Here is a 17,561-nt window from a genome sequence, read left to right as displayed (position 1 = left end):
ACATTACACATCATTTCTCGTCATCTCTTGAATAAATTGTAAATCAAATTTAACTTCGCCCCTTTCAGATGAACCTCAGACTTCACATATACAACGAAACACACCCGTGCCCTCACATTCACAGCATTCGTACTTCCTTCCCCCTTCCAGGAGCGACCCAGTTGCAAGCAGCATCTTCACCTTTGACATTACCGGTGATGCCAGAGATGCTGACACAGCTATCCTGGGAGCCCCGATGAACACAACCTGTCTATTGACCTGCTTCTGACATAGGTTGTGTATATCTGTTCTGGAAATCTGCTTTTAATACTCTCTGTATATTTAATCTATTTTCTGGGAAACATTCAGGGATCTGGTTCCTCAAAGGTTACAGCGTGCAGATAATGTATCTGTTCACTAAAGAAGACCTATGCTCCATTATGTCTCGTTCCAGACATGGTAATTGGGGTAAAGTGTGTAATAATAATCTGTACTAAACAGAGCTCGTTCAAGAAGTATACCTGTCATTTGATTGTATAATTGTTTTGATCAACAGCAACAACAAAAAGAATATTTTTTTCAAAATCAAACGTCAGTAATAAGATGTATAGAAACAGCTCATTTCACCTTTTTGGCGGTCGGGTATCCTAGTGGTCAAAGCGTTCGCTCGTCACGCCGAAGAACCGGGTTCGAATCCCAACATGGGTACAATATGCGAACCCATTTCTGGTGTCCCCTGCCGTGATATTGCTGGCATATCGCTAAATGCGGCGTAAAACCATACTCACTCACGCTCTCATTTCACCTTTGAGAATACACTGCTGAATGTTTCGTGGGGATTAAACTATCGACCGAGTCGACTAAAGTAACTGAGTGCTAAACAACAACGCCAGATAACAACCAACCCTGATCATCCCCTTCCGAGGAAACAGACCCAACTGGGCGCATATAAGGCAAAAACAGACGTGAAAAAACGTACGCATGAACGATCGAAAGTCAGTGATGGCACCAGCATAGCAAAATGCCATCCACCATCACATTGGACGCCTCAGCGTTTAGAATGAGTGAGTGAGTTGGGTTTTACGCTGCTTTTAGCAATATTCCAGCAATATCACGGCGGGGGACACCAGAAATGGGCTTCACACATTGTACCCATGTCGGGAATCGAACCCGGGTCTTCGGTGTGACGAGCGAACGCTTTAACCACCAGGCTACCCGACCGCCAATCGGCGTTCAGATGATATATTTTGTGTATCAGTTTGTTTGATTATATTATTTCATTCGCCTTGTGACTTCTTTCACTGGTTTGTCGTCGTCCTTATCCGCAGGCAAAGAGTTTGAACATATAATATCCATCCCCACCCTCATCACAAAACGTTAATACGCAATAGTTGCGTAAAGTGGGTTTCATCCCTGTTAAATGGTTTACTTTACATAACAATTGCCACTCTCTGCCTCTGAGTATTTATATACCGGCCTGGAAATTATCAGCATAATATAATAAAATTACCAGCATAATATAGTATCGCAATAAGTGGCCGTCATTTTAGATGGTATCGCAATAAACGCCCCCTTTGGCCTCTGGCTTTGTTAAACATCCGGACCACCAATAACAATTATAACAATTATAATAATAATGATTCATGTGACATATTGTAAGATACTTTTTCACAGTAATGAGTGAGTGAGCAATATTCCAGCAATATCAAGGCGGGCGGGCACCAGAAATGGGCTTCACACATTGTACCCATGTCGGGAATCGAACCCGGGTCTTCGGCGTGACGAGCGAACGCTTTAACCACTAGGCTACCCGACCAACCCTTCACTGTAATGAACAGTTTATTCTTGGTCAGGCGTGCTGAGAGACAATATACTTTGTAATGCAGTAATCCAATAGTACGATGGCACCATGGTACATAATGATATCAAAACAATCCACGTGTCATGAGGAATGTTCAATAGAGTACCCCTTATACAAAGTCACCGAACAAAGACACTCTACAGTACGTCCTCCATCACTTGGATGTCTTTCAGGTCGACAAAACCTCCATGTCACCTAATTCACCCGCCCCGACAAAGTAGGTCAACATTGCTCAAAAGAAATTGAAATAAGGACACACTATGTACACACTGCACAAAAAACAAGTCTTAAAAAGGTTTTCGTGGGTTGGTGTTATCAAACAGTTTAGCTGGTGGTTGGGTGGCTTTTAGCGGCCTGGACAAACAGGTAGAGTGCCTATAGGTCTCATGTCTGGTCAGCGTGTATTATACTCAGTGTACCAAGTTGACAGCGGAGGAAGATTTCGAAGTCACCATGCTCATGAGATCGTGAGAGCCAGATTTATCGTTTCGAGGGACGTCATGAAGATTTACAATGTTTGACACACTGATGTATTTATATGCTTGTTTTGACATATAATGACTTCTTCTTAACTCGAAGTATCCTGGACCATTGAAATATGTGTTTATCCGTAGTTCGAGACAAGCAGAATGCCGATATTAGACCATAGGGCCGAGTCTACATATTTACATCGTCTTAAGGAATGTATGTGGCGTGAAACCTGTTCGAGTGAACAGGGTTGTATCATATGTACATCATTGTTATGATGGTTCCCGAACAACTGGTATCATCATTATTTGATTGTGTTTTGATAGGGATTCATAAACACATGCTTATGATATTGTCGGAATCGTGCAATGAAATCTCCATTTTACAGCTATTTCTTATGATATTGGACATGTTTTTAGTTATTATTACCCGGAGGGGGCACGGGTGGCTAAGTCGTGTTAGGCGCCGCGATTCGCTGTGCAGAGTTGCGTCCCTTGGGCACGCCAGAAACCTATGATTGTGGGTTCGAATCCCGGTTCGCCCCGATTATGTTTGTAGGTTTGTCATCACCATACCAGTGCTCGTGGGTTTCACCGAAGTGGTAAACGTCTGAGACCTGCACCACTTCGGGCTTTCCTCCCACATTAAGCTGACACGCCGTGATATAACTGGAATACTGTTAAAAGCGGCGTTAAACCCTACTCACTCACTATTATTACCCAGTATCATTAATCATTATGCCACATAAAACAACGCTCTAAAACTATGGTGAGGTAATTCTTCAGTTGGTGCATGCGAACACGTTGAACGTGTTTGACCGTACAATAAGTGTACAGTTAGCGCATTTATTCATGTAAACATACAAGCTTTAGATGTAATAACAATTAAACAGTTTTCTATCAGCCCAAATACGTGGCGAACATAAACAAGGTACTATAATGAACACAGTGTATCACGGTAACGTTTCAACTGCATACATTGGTCAATAAACAACAACAAACAATTGCAACTCACTCGCTCTGTCGACATGGCAGTGTAGACAGAAAATATAATATTAAACTCGACACTATGTCTACTCATAGCATCGGATATTGTGACCCAGGCCGACGGATCAGTCAGCATGCGAATTGCATTATACCTTTTCTTCTGATACCGATTGTCATATCTGATCGTTCGGCCACTGCGTTTATCTGCGTAGACCAGCTACATATTTTTGTTAACAACTAACAAGACACTTCCCTCTCAAAAATAACGTCGTCAAATATATGAGCACATATTAGAATCTCCAGAAATGACTTCATGATAGAACAATGTTTTATCTTGAAATAAAACAGGCTTCGTTCTTCATTGTTCTTTGCGATTTATCGCATAGCTATCTTATATTATTGTATAATCAACACTGTACTGTATCAAGGATTCGAATTGCATCAGAATTTATGGATGTAGACCAGTCTCCTTGCTGAGTATCTTTGTTCGCATTACAGTCACGTTTGATTATAGACTGAAGTGGTCATCTTTCCGAGGCAAGACTAACTGACTATAAAAGTCCAGTTTCCACCCTTGCCGAACTAGGCTGGTATTATGGAGTTACATTTTGGTTGGACTAACGAGTCTATGCATAGTCCAATCAAAATCGGGCAACGAAATCGAAATCCGGTCGTAAACTCATGCAGATTTCGGTCGATTGCAGGACTTGCAAAGCATGTGCACCGCCAACTCGTTGTTAACAGATATTTTCCAAATATTTTTAGGTTTATAATCAAGGGGCTCACGTGATTTGGTGCACCGTTTTATCACAAATTGATTATCTATGAGATCGTCCTGACTGGGCGCCGCCATTTTATTTAAAACAAATGCAAGTGAGGCGAAAGGTGGAATCTGCTTGGTCCATAGAAGAGGCTTAGAAAGGACATAACTGGTAATAGCCATTGGTGGCGCCACGATTGAGCCCAATAATTCCAGCCTAGTTCGGCAAGGGTGGAAACTGGACTTTTATAGTCAGTTAACTCTCTTGCCTCGGGAAGATGGAAGTGGTAGAGTAGTCTTGTGATTGAAGCGTGGACTGGAACGATTCCCGAAACAATGTGTTCCTGTAATGTTTGTTTGTTTGTTTGTTGTTTAACACCGGACTCAGCAATATTCCAGCTATATGACGGCGGTCTGTAAATAGTCGAGTCTGGACCAGACAATCCAGTTATTGATATTATGAGCATCGATCCACGCAATTGGGAAAGGATGACATGCATCAACCAAGTCAGCAAGCCTTCCCACACGATCCCTTTCGTCGCCTCTCACGACAAGCATGGGTTGTTGAAGACCAATTCTAGTTCTACAACGCTACCAAGGTACTCCATATTTGCCACTGTGTCTTGTCAGACCTAATGCGTGTTTCCTCGTCATAAAAGATCCAACAATTTTGCATCTCTTCATATACCAGCGAAATAGTGGAAGTTAAGAACAAACGGTACACACACCCAAGCACATATGTAGATATCACACATTAACCGTCTGTAAGGAAGAATGACATTTGGGATACTTACTGTCCGACAAAATGACAAATAATTAGCAGCGAGTGAAGGTGTGTACAGTCTGGTAAATACATTTTAGTAATAATCTCGAAGAATGTCCAATTACATCCCTTCTTTGTCGTTAAAGAATCACCTTTTCCAAATTATTATAAATATATCAAAAATTCCTCACTATTGTCATCCTACAGACCATCTAATTTGTCCAGAAGGCGGAACAGTGTTGTCTTTGGTGGAACAGTGTTTAGGTGTTTAGGGCTGGGACACCTTCATTTGAATGTGGATTAAACCTGGTTTGATTGCACTTCAAATTTCAGTCCCTGAATAACTTACTGCAAGTTAAGCATTTACCAGATCGTGATGACCCTGAAATGGGCGTAAAGGCGTAAACGATGTTGTCCATTGAAATTGTCAGATGAAACAGGATATTGAATAACGCCAACTCACGGTTACGTGTAGTGCATGGTCCTCCCACGAATATAAAATTAAACAAGCCTTTGTTAAAATGCGTTAAAAGAGAATTGACATTGTCTGCTGACGGTTTTATTTGCAGACTAGAAATGATCTATCTTATAAGGCAATCTGCCTACCTATCGTGAGATGGCACGTTGCTTTTTAAACATATACCGTTTTAATGACAATATCTACTTCAGCGTGTTAAGGAAACGTGGAATTTAGTCCTATAAGATCAGCGTCTTCAGTAAAAGTTGAAGTGCTTAATCTCCTTTCAAAGTATACATTCAAACACTTTAACAGGATTTGAGCACATTGGTTAATTCGATAAGAGATACTTGAAAGCACATATCCTCTAGGCTGAGATGGGTTTACGAACGTTAATGACAATATGATATCGACATGAGTAAGAACACGCGGACATTCAGTTCCCATGTACTATGGTCTTCCCACCTGCAGGATATTAGACATTAGACATAGGTGAAGGCGAACTTATATCAGTGTACAGAAACAGCCGGAGGTCTACTTGGAAACTGAGATGTTTATCTTAATGGCCGTGAAAACCAGACCACAGCGATGTAACATCAAACACGAACATCCCCTAGGTAAGAATTTTAGAATAGCAGAGTACAATATTTATGTTTGATGAATCTTGAAATGATTAACAAGAGAGATAAGTTCCCGTTTTGTGCGTTCAAAACCACAACGGAATTTGGAAGATTGTGAAATTACACACTTCACTCTCTGACAAACGTGTGTACATGCTTCCCTCACAAGTCGGATTTGAATGTATGAAGTTTAAGATTCAATTACTCAACGACCTTGGGGGATATTGGCCTTCAAACTGAATCAGGCATTTAACCGTGGGCTAGGTAGACCCTCATACGGAATACATTGTAAACCGAATGTATAAAGTACATGTTTATGTCCTGTCAAGGAGCATCGCAGTGAATGGGGTAAAGGACATGGTATAAACTTTATGACAGGTAAATATAAAATACATACACACACATTCCGTAAATGATTATTCAAGGAGTTAGTCACATACTGAAGAGGCCACAGGCCTATAGTACAAGTTGAAGAATATACAGTTTTTATACAATTTATGTACATATCTCACCAGATCACCTCACGTCATTCCACCTCGCATCTCAACGCAGTCACATAATTTCACACATTCAGTACAATACCATGCCCTGTAATTTCATAATTTCTATATTACCATATCACATCTTGTTATATCATACAACATATTCTATAACATCATATCATATTGTATCATTATTATAAGATCATATTATATAGTATTATTTCATATAACATTATCATAACATACTATACATACCATCGTACCATATATCACAACTATATTGTTTCACATTTCAACATGTCATATCACACAACACATTAGCAATGAAGGAGTTAGTCATTCCATTCAAAGTCCGTGTACTGCTGTTTGAAGGCAGTAGCATTTAGATACAAACATATACACGCATCATCTGGTGAATGGTGAGAGGGTAGTTTCGGAACATGTCTTTCCTGTTTCTGACACGGACATGTCACGCTCACTGTTGCATCGTAAATAACTGAATGGTCAACCTACCAACAATTCAAAGACCTAATGCGTGTACCTGGCTTAGTATATTCATATTTGTTTTCATATATTTAATGATTTGCTACGAATATTGTTATGATAGTGATACTTAATATGATAGAAACGATTATATCACGGCGTGTCAGCTTAATGTGGGAGGAAAGCCCGAAGTGATGCCGGTCTCAGACATTTACCACTCCGGTGAAACCCACGAGCACGGGTATGGTGCTGACAAACTGAGAAACATAATCAGGGTGAACCGGGATTCGAACCCATAATATGATAGAAATGTAGTTATTATTCACTGATGGAATATCAATTATTTGGTTTCATTTGGTTATATACTATTACCACATATGGATAATATTTGACGAAACTAGACCGTTTTCATGTAATTGTGTTATCTTCAATTGAATTGTGATAACTATCAGAAAAATGTAAAATTATAATATTATAGTGTATCAGTTAACATAACATTTCATTGTATATATTCTGTTAAACAATGGGTGAGTGTTTAGAAACCGGTGTCGAATGGACAGTGCATGTTTAAAACACATTCAAATTAGAACACGTCCTTCGTCTAATATCGAGGGATAATCCTAACTGTACTTACCATTTCCACTCGATGCCCTCTTTCTTCACAACCACGTATATTCCTTCTATAATGAAAGGCACTGTGGCCAGTGTCAGCAGCCAGAACTGGTCATTCTGCCAGACATCGGTCACTCTCCAGATGGCCACTATATTGTGCAGAAACAATACCAATCTAACGGTCACTGCCTTGATTATATTCATCATGGCCATCATGCATTCGTAGGATTAAACCCAGGTGCCCAGTTTGTCTATACACACGTTCTACACGAGGACGACTAAGCGCGGCCGACCCGTTTCAGTGCTTTAAGCTACAAACTGAGGGACTGCTGTTGAATGTAGGTGAGCACCTTGTCTCACCCCTCGAGATCTAGTTCCGCATAGATTCGGTCTCCCGCCCCTGAAGTAAGGTATTGGGAGCCGGTACCCACTAGTCGGGTATTTATCCTAGTTTACCCATTGGCTTGTAACACGATGCTACATCTAGGCTCTTAGCCCCGCCTCGTCGCTACCCTCACACCGGGGCGCTCTTGTGGCTGTGTTTGGTGCATGCGAGGGCCAGTTGGGGCCATGTGATTATATATTGTGAAAGTATTGGATCTTTTATCTGTCCTATATGACATCCTCTATAGATCCTAGCATGCTCGTTGTCAATACACTTCATTGTGTGGAGGAAACGCTTGACATGGTCCTTGGCGATTGTCTGAAGCTTTTATCATCAAGCGACACTAGCCATTTTATTACTTTATATAGGTGGTAATGTCATGTTTTTGAAAGAACGGATGATATATTAATTGCACGTCATTTGAAAAGGCATGCACTAGCAGGTACGACCTACGGGATGTCATGGCAAATAGGGAATCTGCATTCCAGATGTGTGACTTTTTGTAACTGTGTCCCATATTCCACTTACATGGCGGTTTTATGTCGCAGGGACATTCAATGTAGTGTTTCACGTCAACAGGTTTCGTTTCCTTTTTCTCATAAAGCATTATACATTCACGATATAAAAGGGATCGTATATGTTTGTCTATGCAGTGAATACAAATATCCACTTGCATTCCCGTGCGGAATGTGATCCTGGAGCATTACACCCTACTCAGTCAATGTTAGTCTGCGTACCCAAACGATGCTGATCGCAACTTAAGTTATCAGCCATTGGTGTGTCTGGTCCATGATCGATTAATACGAAACCACTGATAAAAGAAATTTTGCACTGTGTGGCTGAAAAACCCGATTATCTGTTTCATGTGCTCTGAAAACAAAGTTTTACATTAGATGGCAGTGCTAATAAATAGATGGATGGAGGAACGGGTCTTAACAGAATCTGTTTGAGTGAGTGAGTGAGTGGGTTGTGTGTGAGTGAGTGAGTGCTGGAGTATGTTTTTATGCAGCTTTAGCATTATACCAATAATATCACTGCGGGGGGCATTATAAATGGGCTACACACATTGTACCCATGTGGGGAATCGAACCTAAGTCTGCGGGGTAATGAGCGAACGCTTTAACCACAAGACTACCCCACCGCCAAGGGTGTGTGTGATATTGGAGCCCAGTAACAAGTACATGGTTATCGAAACCGTATCATCGAATATTAGAGCTTACGCTTCAATCTCTAGACTACCCCCATATCTCTAAATGGTATTAAAACATATAAAAATTCGCTCATATATTACATTTTTGTATCGGGGACTGTGAGTAGCGTGACGAGATCAAATGATCTGCACGTACCTTTGGTCACGTATAATAACAGTACGTTCCATTTCCTCTAATGTATCCTGCTAAACTTAGCATCAATAGAGCAATGAGCAAAGCGTTTGATTATTTGGAAATGTAGGTCACATCCTGTTAGAACAGTTTGTCCCATGAGGTGGCTGTGTCTATGTACACAATGTGAATTATTACCCATAGGATGTAAAGACTGGAAATATTAATCATCCATAAATTTGTCACTGCAATTTGCAATATATATAATTATCGGATAGGAACACATTTTCTGATTGTTATATCAACATATCTTTCTTATATAGTGATTCATAAACACATTGTGATTCATAAACACATACTCATGATAAAGTCGGAATCGTACAATCGACTCTGCTTTATACAGGGATTTCTATTGGATACGGAAAGGGTTTTGTGGGTTTATTTAATTAATTATAAAACATGTTAAAAGCATACAATTACATTAATTCTGTTACATTCAGTACCCACGTTATGATAGATTACGTAAACCTCCACCATCAACAGGACAATTAAGAAAATCCGTTTCCTTACATTTAACATTTGTTTAAAAACCCCCATTTAAACATGAATTCTTTTGGTGATATTAGATAGGGAATTCCTTTTATTTTAACACAAAATATTCAAGCGATACATATATACGCGTTATTGGTATATATAGACACATTAATTAGGGGGCACGGGTGGCCCAGTCGTCTAAGGCGCGTCCCTGTGCAGAGGTGCGTCCCTTGGGCACGCCAGAAACCTATGATTGTGGGTTCGAATCCCGGTTTGCCCCGATTATGCTTCTAGGTTTGTCAGCACCATACCCGTGCTCGTAGGTTTCACCAAAGTGGTAAACGTCTGAGACCTGCATCACTTCGGGCTTTCCACCCACATTAAGCTGACATGCCGCGATATAACTGGAATACTGTTAAAAGCGGCGTTAAGCCCAACTCACTCACTCACTCATTAAATAGTTGTATTTGACGACATCAATTTAAGATTAATAAGAGTAATATAATTCCAATATTTCAGGCATACAATTGACACAGCATGATATATATCATCCCTTTTTCGAAAACATAATCATATTTCTCTTCAAGCTGTGCGTCGGGTAAACACGTTCATTTCGGTTGAACAAAGAAACGTGCTTCTTTTCGTTAATACGTTGACTCTTGACCCTGGACGGGAAACCATCTATTGTAGGCGAATACCGAAGATGGCGTATTACCTTGGCCATGAATTTAACCATTGTCAGTTGAGAGAAATAAGCCTTGAGTTTGAAATGAGTTTCTTTATTACATTTGAGCCTTGAACCCTGGTTTACACATACTGAATTGCAAACATTTCAACGTCAGTGTCGCTACAATATATCTACACCAATGGTTAATAAGTCTTGTTCATGCATCATTGCAGACTTCGTTAAGTTCATTCTTTCAGAGTCATCTAGGATGAAAATGTAATAAGGCACACCACACACTGGCATAGAGGTTTATTCTTCTTGGTGTACATTGGGAATCAAGGGTTGGTGGTTAACAGAAATGTGAAAATAAGAAACGATATAGCTGGCATAAATGATGTGATGGGCCGTTTTAGACCTGTTTCAATGACCAAGATACATGCTTTAATTCTAAACCTTGGGTGAGTGAGTCTAAACATCATTTCAATTACCTTGACGTGGGAGGAAGTCTTAGACGTTGACCAAAAATGTAGCGATATAAATGATATGAATGGATCACCAAAATCAGTGATGACACCAGGTGTTTGCGAAATGGGTTAACGTTATCCTGCTCTACCGGTAGCACCCGCTACTCACACATATTTTCATGAAAAAGTAATTGTTTATTTGTTGCCTAACGCCGTGCATCAGTTAACTGGATAATTAACAATCCAATGACACCGGTCCCCTTTAAAACTTCGACATAAGTGTACATATGTAGATATATTTTCTCTGATTTCAGGAACCATCCAATTACGTCCGCCGGACTGTGATTCCGACGTTAAGGAACATGCTGAAACGATCTCACAATGTTATAGTAAGCGTTTAGAGTAACATAATATATACGTTGCACCGATTGTCTTAATAATGGAATAAAGTTTAAATTTAGGCCGTGGGAACTTAAACTGTTAAACGAGCTTGTGAATTAATACCAGATGGGTTTTCAAGACGTTGTCCTAGCCATGTGCAACGTTTCTGTCTATTAATTAGAGGGCATCTATTTCATCACATCATCCAGAGACACATCTTCCGAGCTGGCTAGCGATAAACAACATTTCCACAAATAGTTCGCGAACACCCGGTGTCGAGTGAGAGTATAATCTCATTGATTAACAAATGGAAAACTATGGGAATTACGAGGTACATTATGTCCCTACGAATGCACATTAAATTTATATAATACTTACTTTCGTTCTTGGTGATCAGTATGGTTGTTCGAGTATGGCGTACGTATATCATTAACTGTCGCGGAAAGATTTATTCGTGCTGATTGAAAGCTAGTCTGTCTCACAGTCCCTGAACCATATCATTATCCCTTTCGCCCAGTCCTTTCTATTATACAAAAACCTAAATGGAGGAAGTCTAGATTTTCTTCAGGTTCATGAATCTACCATTTCACTGAAGCACCTTTACAATTTGTGTCTATTAAATCATAGTTTCAGAGCCTTAGCGTTAGTCTAACTGTAACCTGACAAGACGTGCATGGTTCAGGCGGAACAGTTGCTCACTTCTCTCTCATGCATGTCACCCAGCTTCCGCAACCCCCACTCCCTCCTCCCCCATCCTGTATCCGTTTCTGGTTTTGTTACTGTACATTTAAACCAGTGGGCGCACGTGATAGGCATGGTCTAAACTGCAGTGGATTACTCAGAGCGAGGCCATTTGAATAAGTTCAGCTATTACCAACTGCATTTATCATAAATATTACATGCATTTACTATGTTAAAATAATATCATTGTATGCTTTAGTCTTCTGCATGATCATAGAATGAATTTTGAATAACCTTGAAATGTCTTGATAATGACTATGTCGACGTCCATAGCATGCATTATTCTAAAGTGTAAATATGATGATGTCGATCTTAGTATATTAAGCTTGTGTTGATAGATACCATGCCGCAGTTAGACATGAATAGTTAGTGAGTATGGTTTTACAGCGCTTTTAGCAATATTCCAGCAATATCATTGGCTTCACACATTGTACCCATGTCGGGAATCGAACCCGGGTCTTCGAACGCTTTAACTACTAGGTTACCCGACCGCCGCTTTAACATGAATATCGAACCCCAGACCTTCGGCTCTCCCAGCGGACGCTCTACCACTAGACCACGGAGGCGGTCGGATGGTTTTGGACAATGATGATGATGATGATGATGATGATGATGATGGTGATGATGGTGATGATGATGATGGTGGCGTTGGTGTTTGAGGCGAAGTGACGGAGGACAGATGAAGGTAGTGCGGAGGCAGTCTGATGGTTTTGGACAATGACGGCGATGATGATGATGAATATGATGATGATGATAATGATGATGGCGATGATGATGATGATGATGATGATAATGATGGCGATGATGAAGATGATGATGATGATGATGATGATGATGATGATGATGATGATGATGATGATGATAGCGTTGGTGTTTGTGGCGAAGTGACGGAGAACTGATGAAGGTAGTGCTGACACAGGTTGGGAGTGGTTGTGTTGTGTTGTGTGTGTTATATGACATTCCGTTATATGTGCCGTGTCTTACACTATTACCAACCATTACCTAAATACCCATTGTATTACACAGCAATGTGTCACATTCCTTATGCTACTTTATCAATCAGATGCACAAACATGATATGGTTTACCTTTCGTCTTCCGAATTTCAATGTAAAATGGGTAATCCTAGGACGAAAACCAACAGGGCCATAAGGTGTGAGTGTTTTATTTCTTCAATTACACATGTCAGTCTTTGAGTTATGTAAAATCTACATGACTGGCTCCATTATAAGCTAAACTAGGGGACAAAATGAATAAGACGAAAAAGCCCTTGTCACTGTGATGTTGACACCAGATCCCACGGTTACTTAACATCAACAATGGTCAACCATCCGCGCCGCCTCTGAACACAACCAGCCACCAATCACACGCCATGAAGACAATATGCCTTAGTGATGAAGGCCGCTGAAGGTATAACGATGTCACGTTTTGCTAACAGCATACGAGTTTAAAGAAGATGCTTTGTGATATCATTCTTACGGTGACAGTATCTTTTGTTGCCAATGGAATATCATATCCTTCTAACATAACACCTCATATACATCTTCCTTGCCCCGTGGGACATAACGATGACAAATTAGAGGGCGTTGTTTAGGGGTAAATGATTTGTTTCTCAATTCTCAGGGTACATTACATCGCTATTGCAGTCCTGAGAGTATTAAATCATGAGATGAACATTGTGTTTTCATACTTACGAGTGTTGTTAAGAATTTGATGCCTGGAAATGCCCATATAATTATGACGGCGTTAGCTTGGGCTTTCAAAAGTTATTATTGTCATACATCTATAAACTAATAAACCTTAATGTTAAGTGACATTGTAACAATATAAAAACATTAATTTCTGTTGCACTCTCTCGTCACGTAAACGAGAGCATTATTAGACAGACATGACGTCAATCTGGAATGAAACGTCATATTCTTCCGTGACGACTGAACTCGCTTCGTAAGAGGAAGAACATGCAACTAACTTGAAGCAGTTATGACAAATATAATTCATGTATAGTTTAGGTGGAATCCATTGGCTGAGGCGAATGGCATGCTTATTTAGATTTGGAAGAAACATTGATACTAATAAAAACGTAATCATGCGCAGTCCAGACGAACCTCGGGATCTCGTTCCATTTGACGAACCTTTTCATTCATCCCGAAATGGGTGTAGAGGACTGAAGTCACAGTTCACGAAGCGATAGAGTAATACATTACCTAGGTTAATGAAACACATCATCCTTTGAACAATAGTGGGAGAATTCGATATCCACTGGCGGAAGGCGGTACCTGACAATCAAAGGGTTTCCCGATGGTTCAATATCAAAACATCATCACACATTACATACAGACAACTCCCCCTTGCGGGTACGCATTTTACAGCTGGACAGATCGGGTAGGTGTAGAGTACCCTTATACATGACATACAGACAACTCCCCCTTACTGGTACGCATTTTACAGCTTGACAGATCGGGTAGGTGTAAAGTACCCTTATACATGACATACAGACAACTCCTCCTTACGGGTACACATATCTTACAACTGGACAGATCGGGTAGGTGTGGAGTACCCTTATACATGACATACAGACAACTCCCCCTTACTGGTACGCATTTTACAGCTGGACAGATCGGGTAGGTGTGGAGTACCCTTATACATGACATACAGCCAACTCCCCCTTACGGGTACGCATTTTACAGCTGGACAGATCGGGTAGGTGTCGAGTACCCTTATACATGACATACAGACAACTCCCCCTTACGGCTACGCATCTTACAACTGGACAGATCGGGTAGGTGTAAAGTACCCTTATACATGACATACAGACAACTCCCCCTTACGGCTACGCATCTTACAACTGGACAGATCGGGTAGGTGTAAAGTACCCTTATACATGACATACAGCCAACTCCCCCTTACGGGTACGCATTTTACAGCTGGACAGATCGGGTAGGTGTAAAGTACCCTTATACATGACATACAGACAACTCCCCCTTACGGGTACGCATCTTACAACTGGACAGATCGGGTAGGTGTAAAGTACCCTTATACATGACATACAGACAACTCCCCCTTACGGGTACGCATCTTACAACTGGACAGATCGGGTAGGTGTCGAGTACCCTTATACATGACATACAGCCAACTCCCCCTTACGGGTACGCATTTTACAGCTGGACAGATCGGGTAGGTGTAAAGAACCCTTATACATGACATACAGACAACTCCTCCTTACGGGTACGCATCTTACAACTGGACAGATCGGGTAGGTGTAAAGTACCCTTATACATGACATACAGTCAACTTCCCCTTACGGGTACACATTTTACAGCTGGACAGATCGGGTAGGTATAGAGTATCCTTATACATGACATACAGTCAACTTCCCCTTACGGGTACACATTTTACAGCTGGACAGATCGGGTAGGTATAGAGTATCCTTATACATGACATACAGTCAACTTCCCCTTACGGGTACGCATTTTACAGCTGGACAGATCGGGTAGGTATAGAGTATCCTTATACATGACATACAGTCAACTTCCCCTTACGGGTACGCATTTTACAGCTGGACAGATCGGGTAGGTATAGAGTATCCTTATACATGACATACAGTCAACTTCCCCTTACGGGTACACATTTTACAGCTGCACAGATCGGGTAGGTATAGAGTATCCTTAAACATGACATACAGTCAACTTCCCCTTACAGGTACGCATTTTACAGCTGGACAGATCGGGTAGGTATAGAGTATCCTTAAACATGACATACAGTCAACTTCCCCTTACGGGTACGCATTTTACAGCTGGACAGATCGGGTAGGTATAGAGTATCCTTAAACATGACATACAGTCAACTTCCCCTTACAGGTACGCATTTTACAGCTGGACAGATCGGGTAGGTATAGAGTATCCTTAAACATGACATACAGTCAACTTCCCCTTACGGGTACGCATTTTACAGCTGGACAGATCGGGTAGGTGTAGAGTATCCTTATAAATGACATACAGCCAACTCCCCCTTACGGGTACGCATTTTACAACTGGACAGATCGGGTAGGTGTAGAGTATCCTTATACATGACATACAGTCAACTTCCCCTTACGGGTACACATTTTACAGCTGCACAGATCGGGTAGGTATAGAGTATCCTTAAACATGACATACAGTCAACTTCCCCTTACAGGTACGCATTTTACAGCTGGACAGATCGGGTAGGTATAGAGTATCCTTAAACATGACATACAGTCAACTTCCCCTTACAGGTACGCATTTTACAGCTGGACAGATCGGGTAGGTATAGAGTATCCTTAAACATGACATACAGTCAACTTCCCCTTACGGGTACACATTTTACAGCTGGACAGATCGGGTAGGTGTAGAGTATCCTTATAAATGACATACAGCCAACTCCCCCTTACGGGTACGCATTTTACAGCTGGACAGATCGGGTAGGTGTAGAGTATCCTTATACATGACATACAGACAACTCCCCCTTAAGGGTACGCATTTTACAGCTGGACAGATCGGGTAGGTATAGAGTACCCTTATACATGACATACAGTCAACTTCCCCTTACACAAACGCAATGTACAGCTGCACAGATCGGGTGGGAAAAGAATACCTTTATACATGACATATAGTCATCTCCTCTTTACGGGTACGCATTTTACAACTGTACAGATCGGTTAGGTGTAAAGTACGCTTCACATGACATACAGCCAACTCCCTCTTACAGGTACGCATTTTAAGCTGGAATGATTTGTGGGTGTAGTGTACGCTAAATATGACATACAATGAACTCATGTTTACGGGCACGCGTTTTCAAGCTGTGCAGATCGGGTAGGTGTCGAGTACCCTTATACATGACATACAGACAACCTCCCCTTACACAAACGCATTTTACAACTGTACAGATCGGTTAGGTGTAAAGTATGCTTCACATGACATACAGCCAACTCCAACTTACAGGTACGCATTTTAAGCTGGAATGATTTGTGGGTGTAGTGTACGCTAAATATGACATGCAATCAACTCATGTATACGGGTACACATTGTCAAGCTGTGCAGATCGGGTAGGTGTGAAGTATGCTAAACATGACATACCGTCACCATTCCTTACGGGTAGGCATTTTACAGCTGCACCTATCGGGTCGGTGTTCATCACGCAACACATGACATACAATCGAGTTCTCCTTTCGGGTACGCATTTTCCATCTGTGCAGATCGAGTAGGTGTAAAGTAACATTCTACATGTGTCATTTGAGAATATAACGAAGTTGGATATAACGAACAATGAATGGCATTATTAATACGAATGAAGAACGTCGTTTAGTCGAATTGATTTCGATAGTCCCTGTGTTCGTGACGCCAGGAGCTGACAGATTAATACTTTAGTGTATGACCGTTTATGATCTGAAGAAAATTATTGGATGGTTATTATTTTTTTGCATGATTATTGTGATTTCCCTTTTAGGTATTTCAGCGAGTCGAGGCTTTAACTTTTAACTTTAGTATGACCATCATTTTATGGCGCTTCTGCTTCCAACAAGATATAGCTCACACATGTCACTGACCTTACATCAGTGCATCAATGCGCTTGTTGTTAAG

At 40.9% G+C, this 17,561-nt stretch overlaps 1 protein-coding gene across 1 annotated transcript in view; it reads right to left on the bottom strand.

Annotated features, from left to right (window-relative positions):
- LOC139469051 (transmembrane protein 26-like) overlaps positions 1 to 7,734 on the bottom strand; it is a 29,891-nt gene extending 22,157 nt beyond the window's left edge. Inside the window, exon 1 of the mRNA XM_071251180.1 lies at positions 7,494 to 7,734. Within this exon, the coding sequence (XP_071107281.1) occupies positions 7,494 to 7,687 (194 nt within the window). The 5' untranslated portion in view covers positions 7,688 to 7,734. The remainder of the gene's footprint in view (positions 1 to 7,493) is intronic.
- Positions 7,735 to 17,561: the final 9,827 nt, after the last annotated feature.

This window comes from Haliotis cracherodii, unplaced genomic scaffold (assembly GCF_022045235.1).
Source record: "Haliotis cracherodii isolate W230 unplaced genomic scaffold, xgHalCrac1.p SCAF_2, whole genome shotgun sequence".
Classification (NCBI taxonomy): Eukaryota; Metazoa; Mollusca; class Gastropoda; order Lepetellida; family Haliotidae; genus Haliotis; species Haliotis cracherodii.
This window is presented reverse-complemented; position numbering and strand designations above follow the sequence as displayed.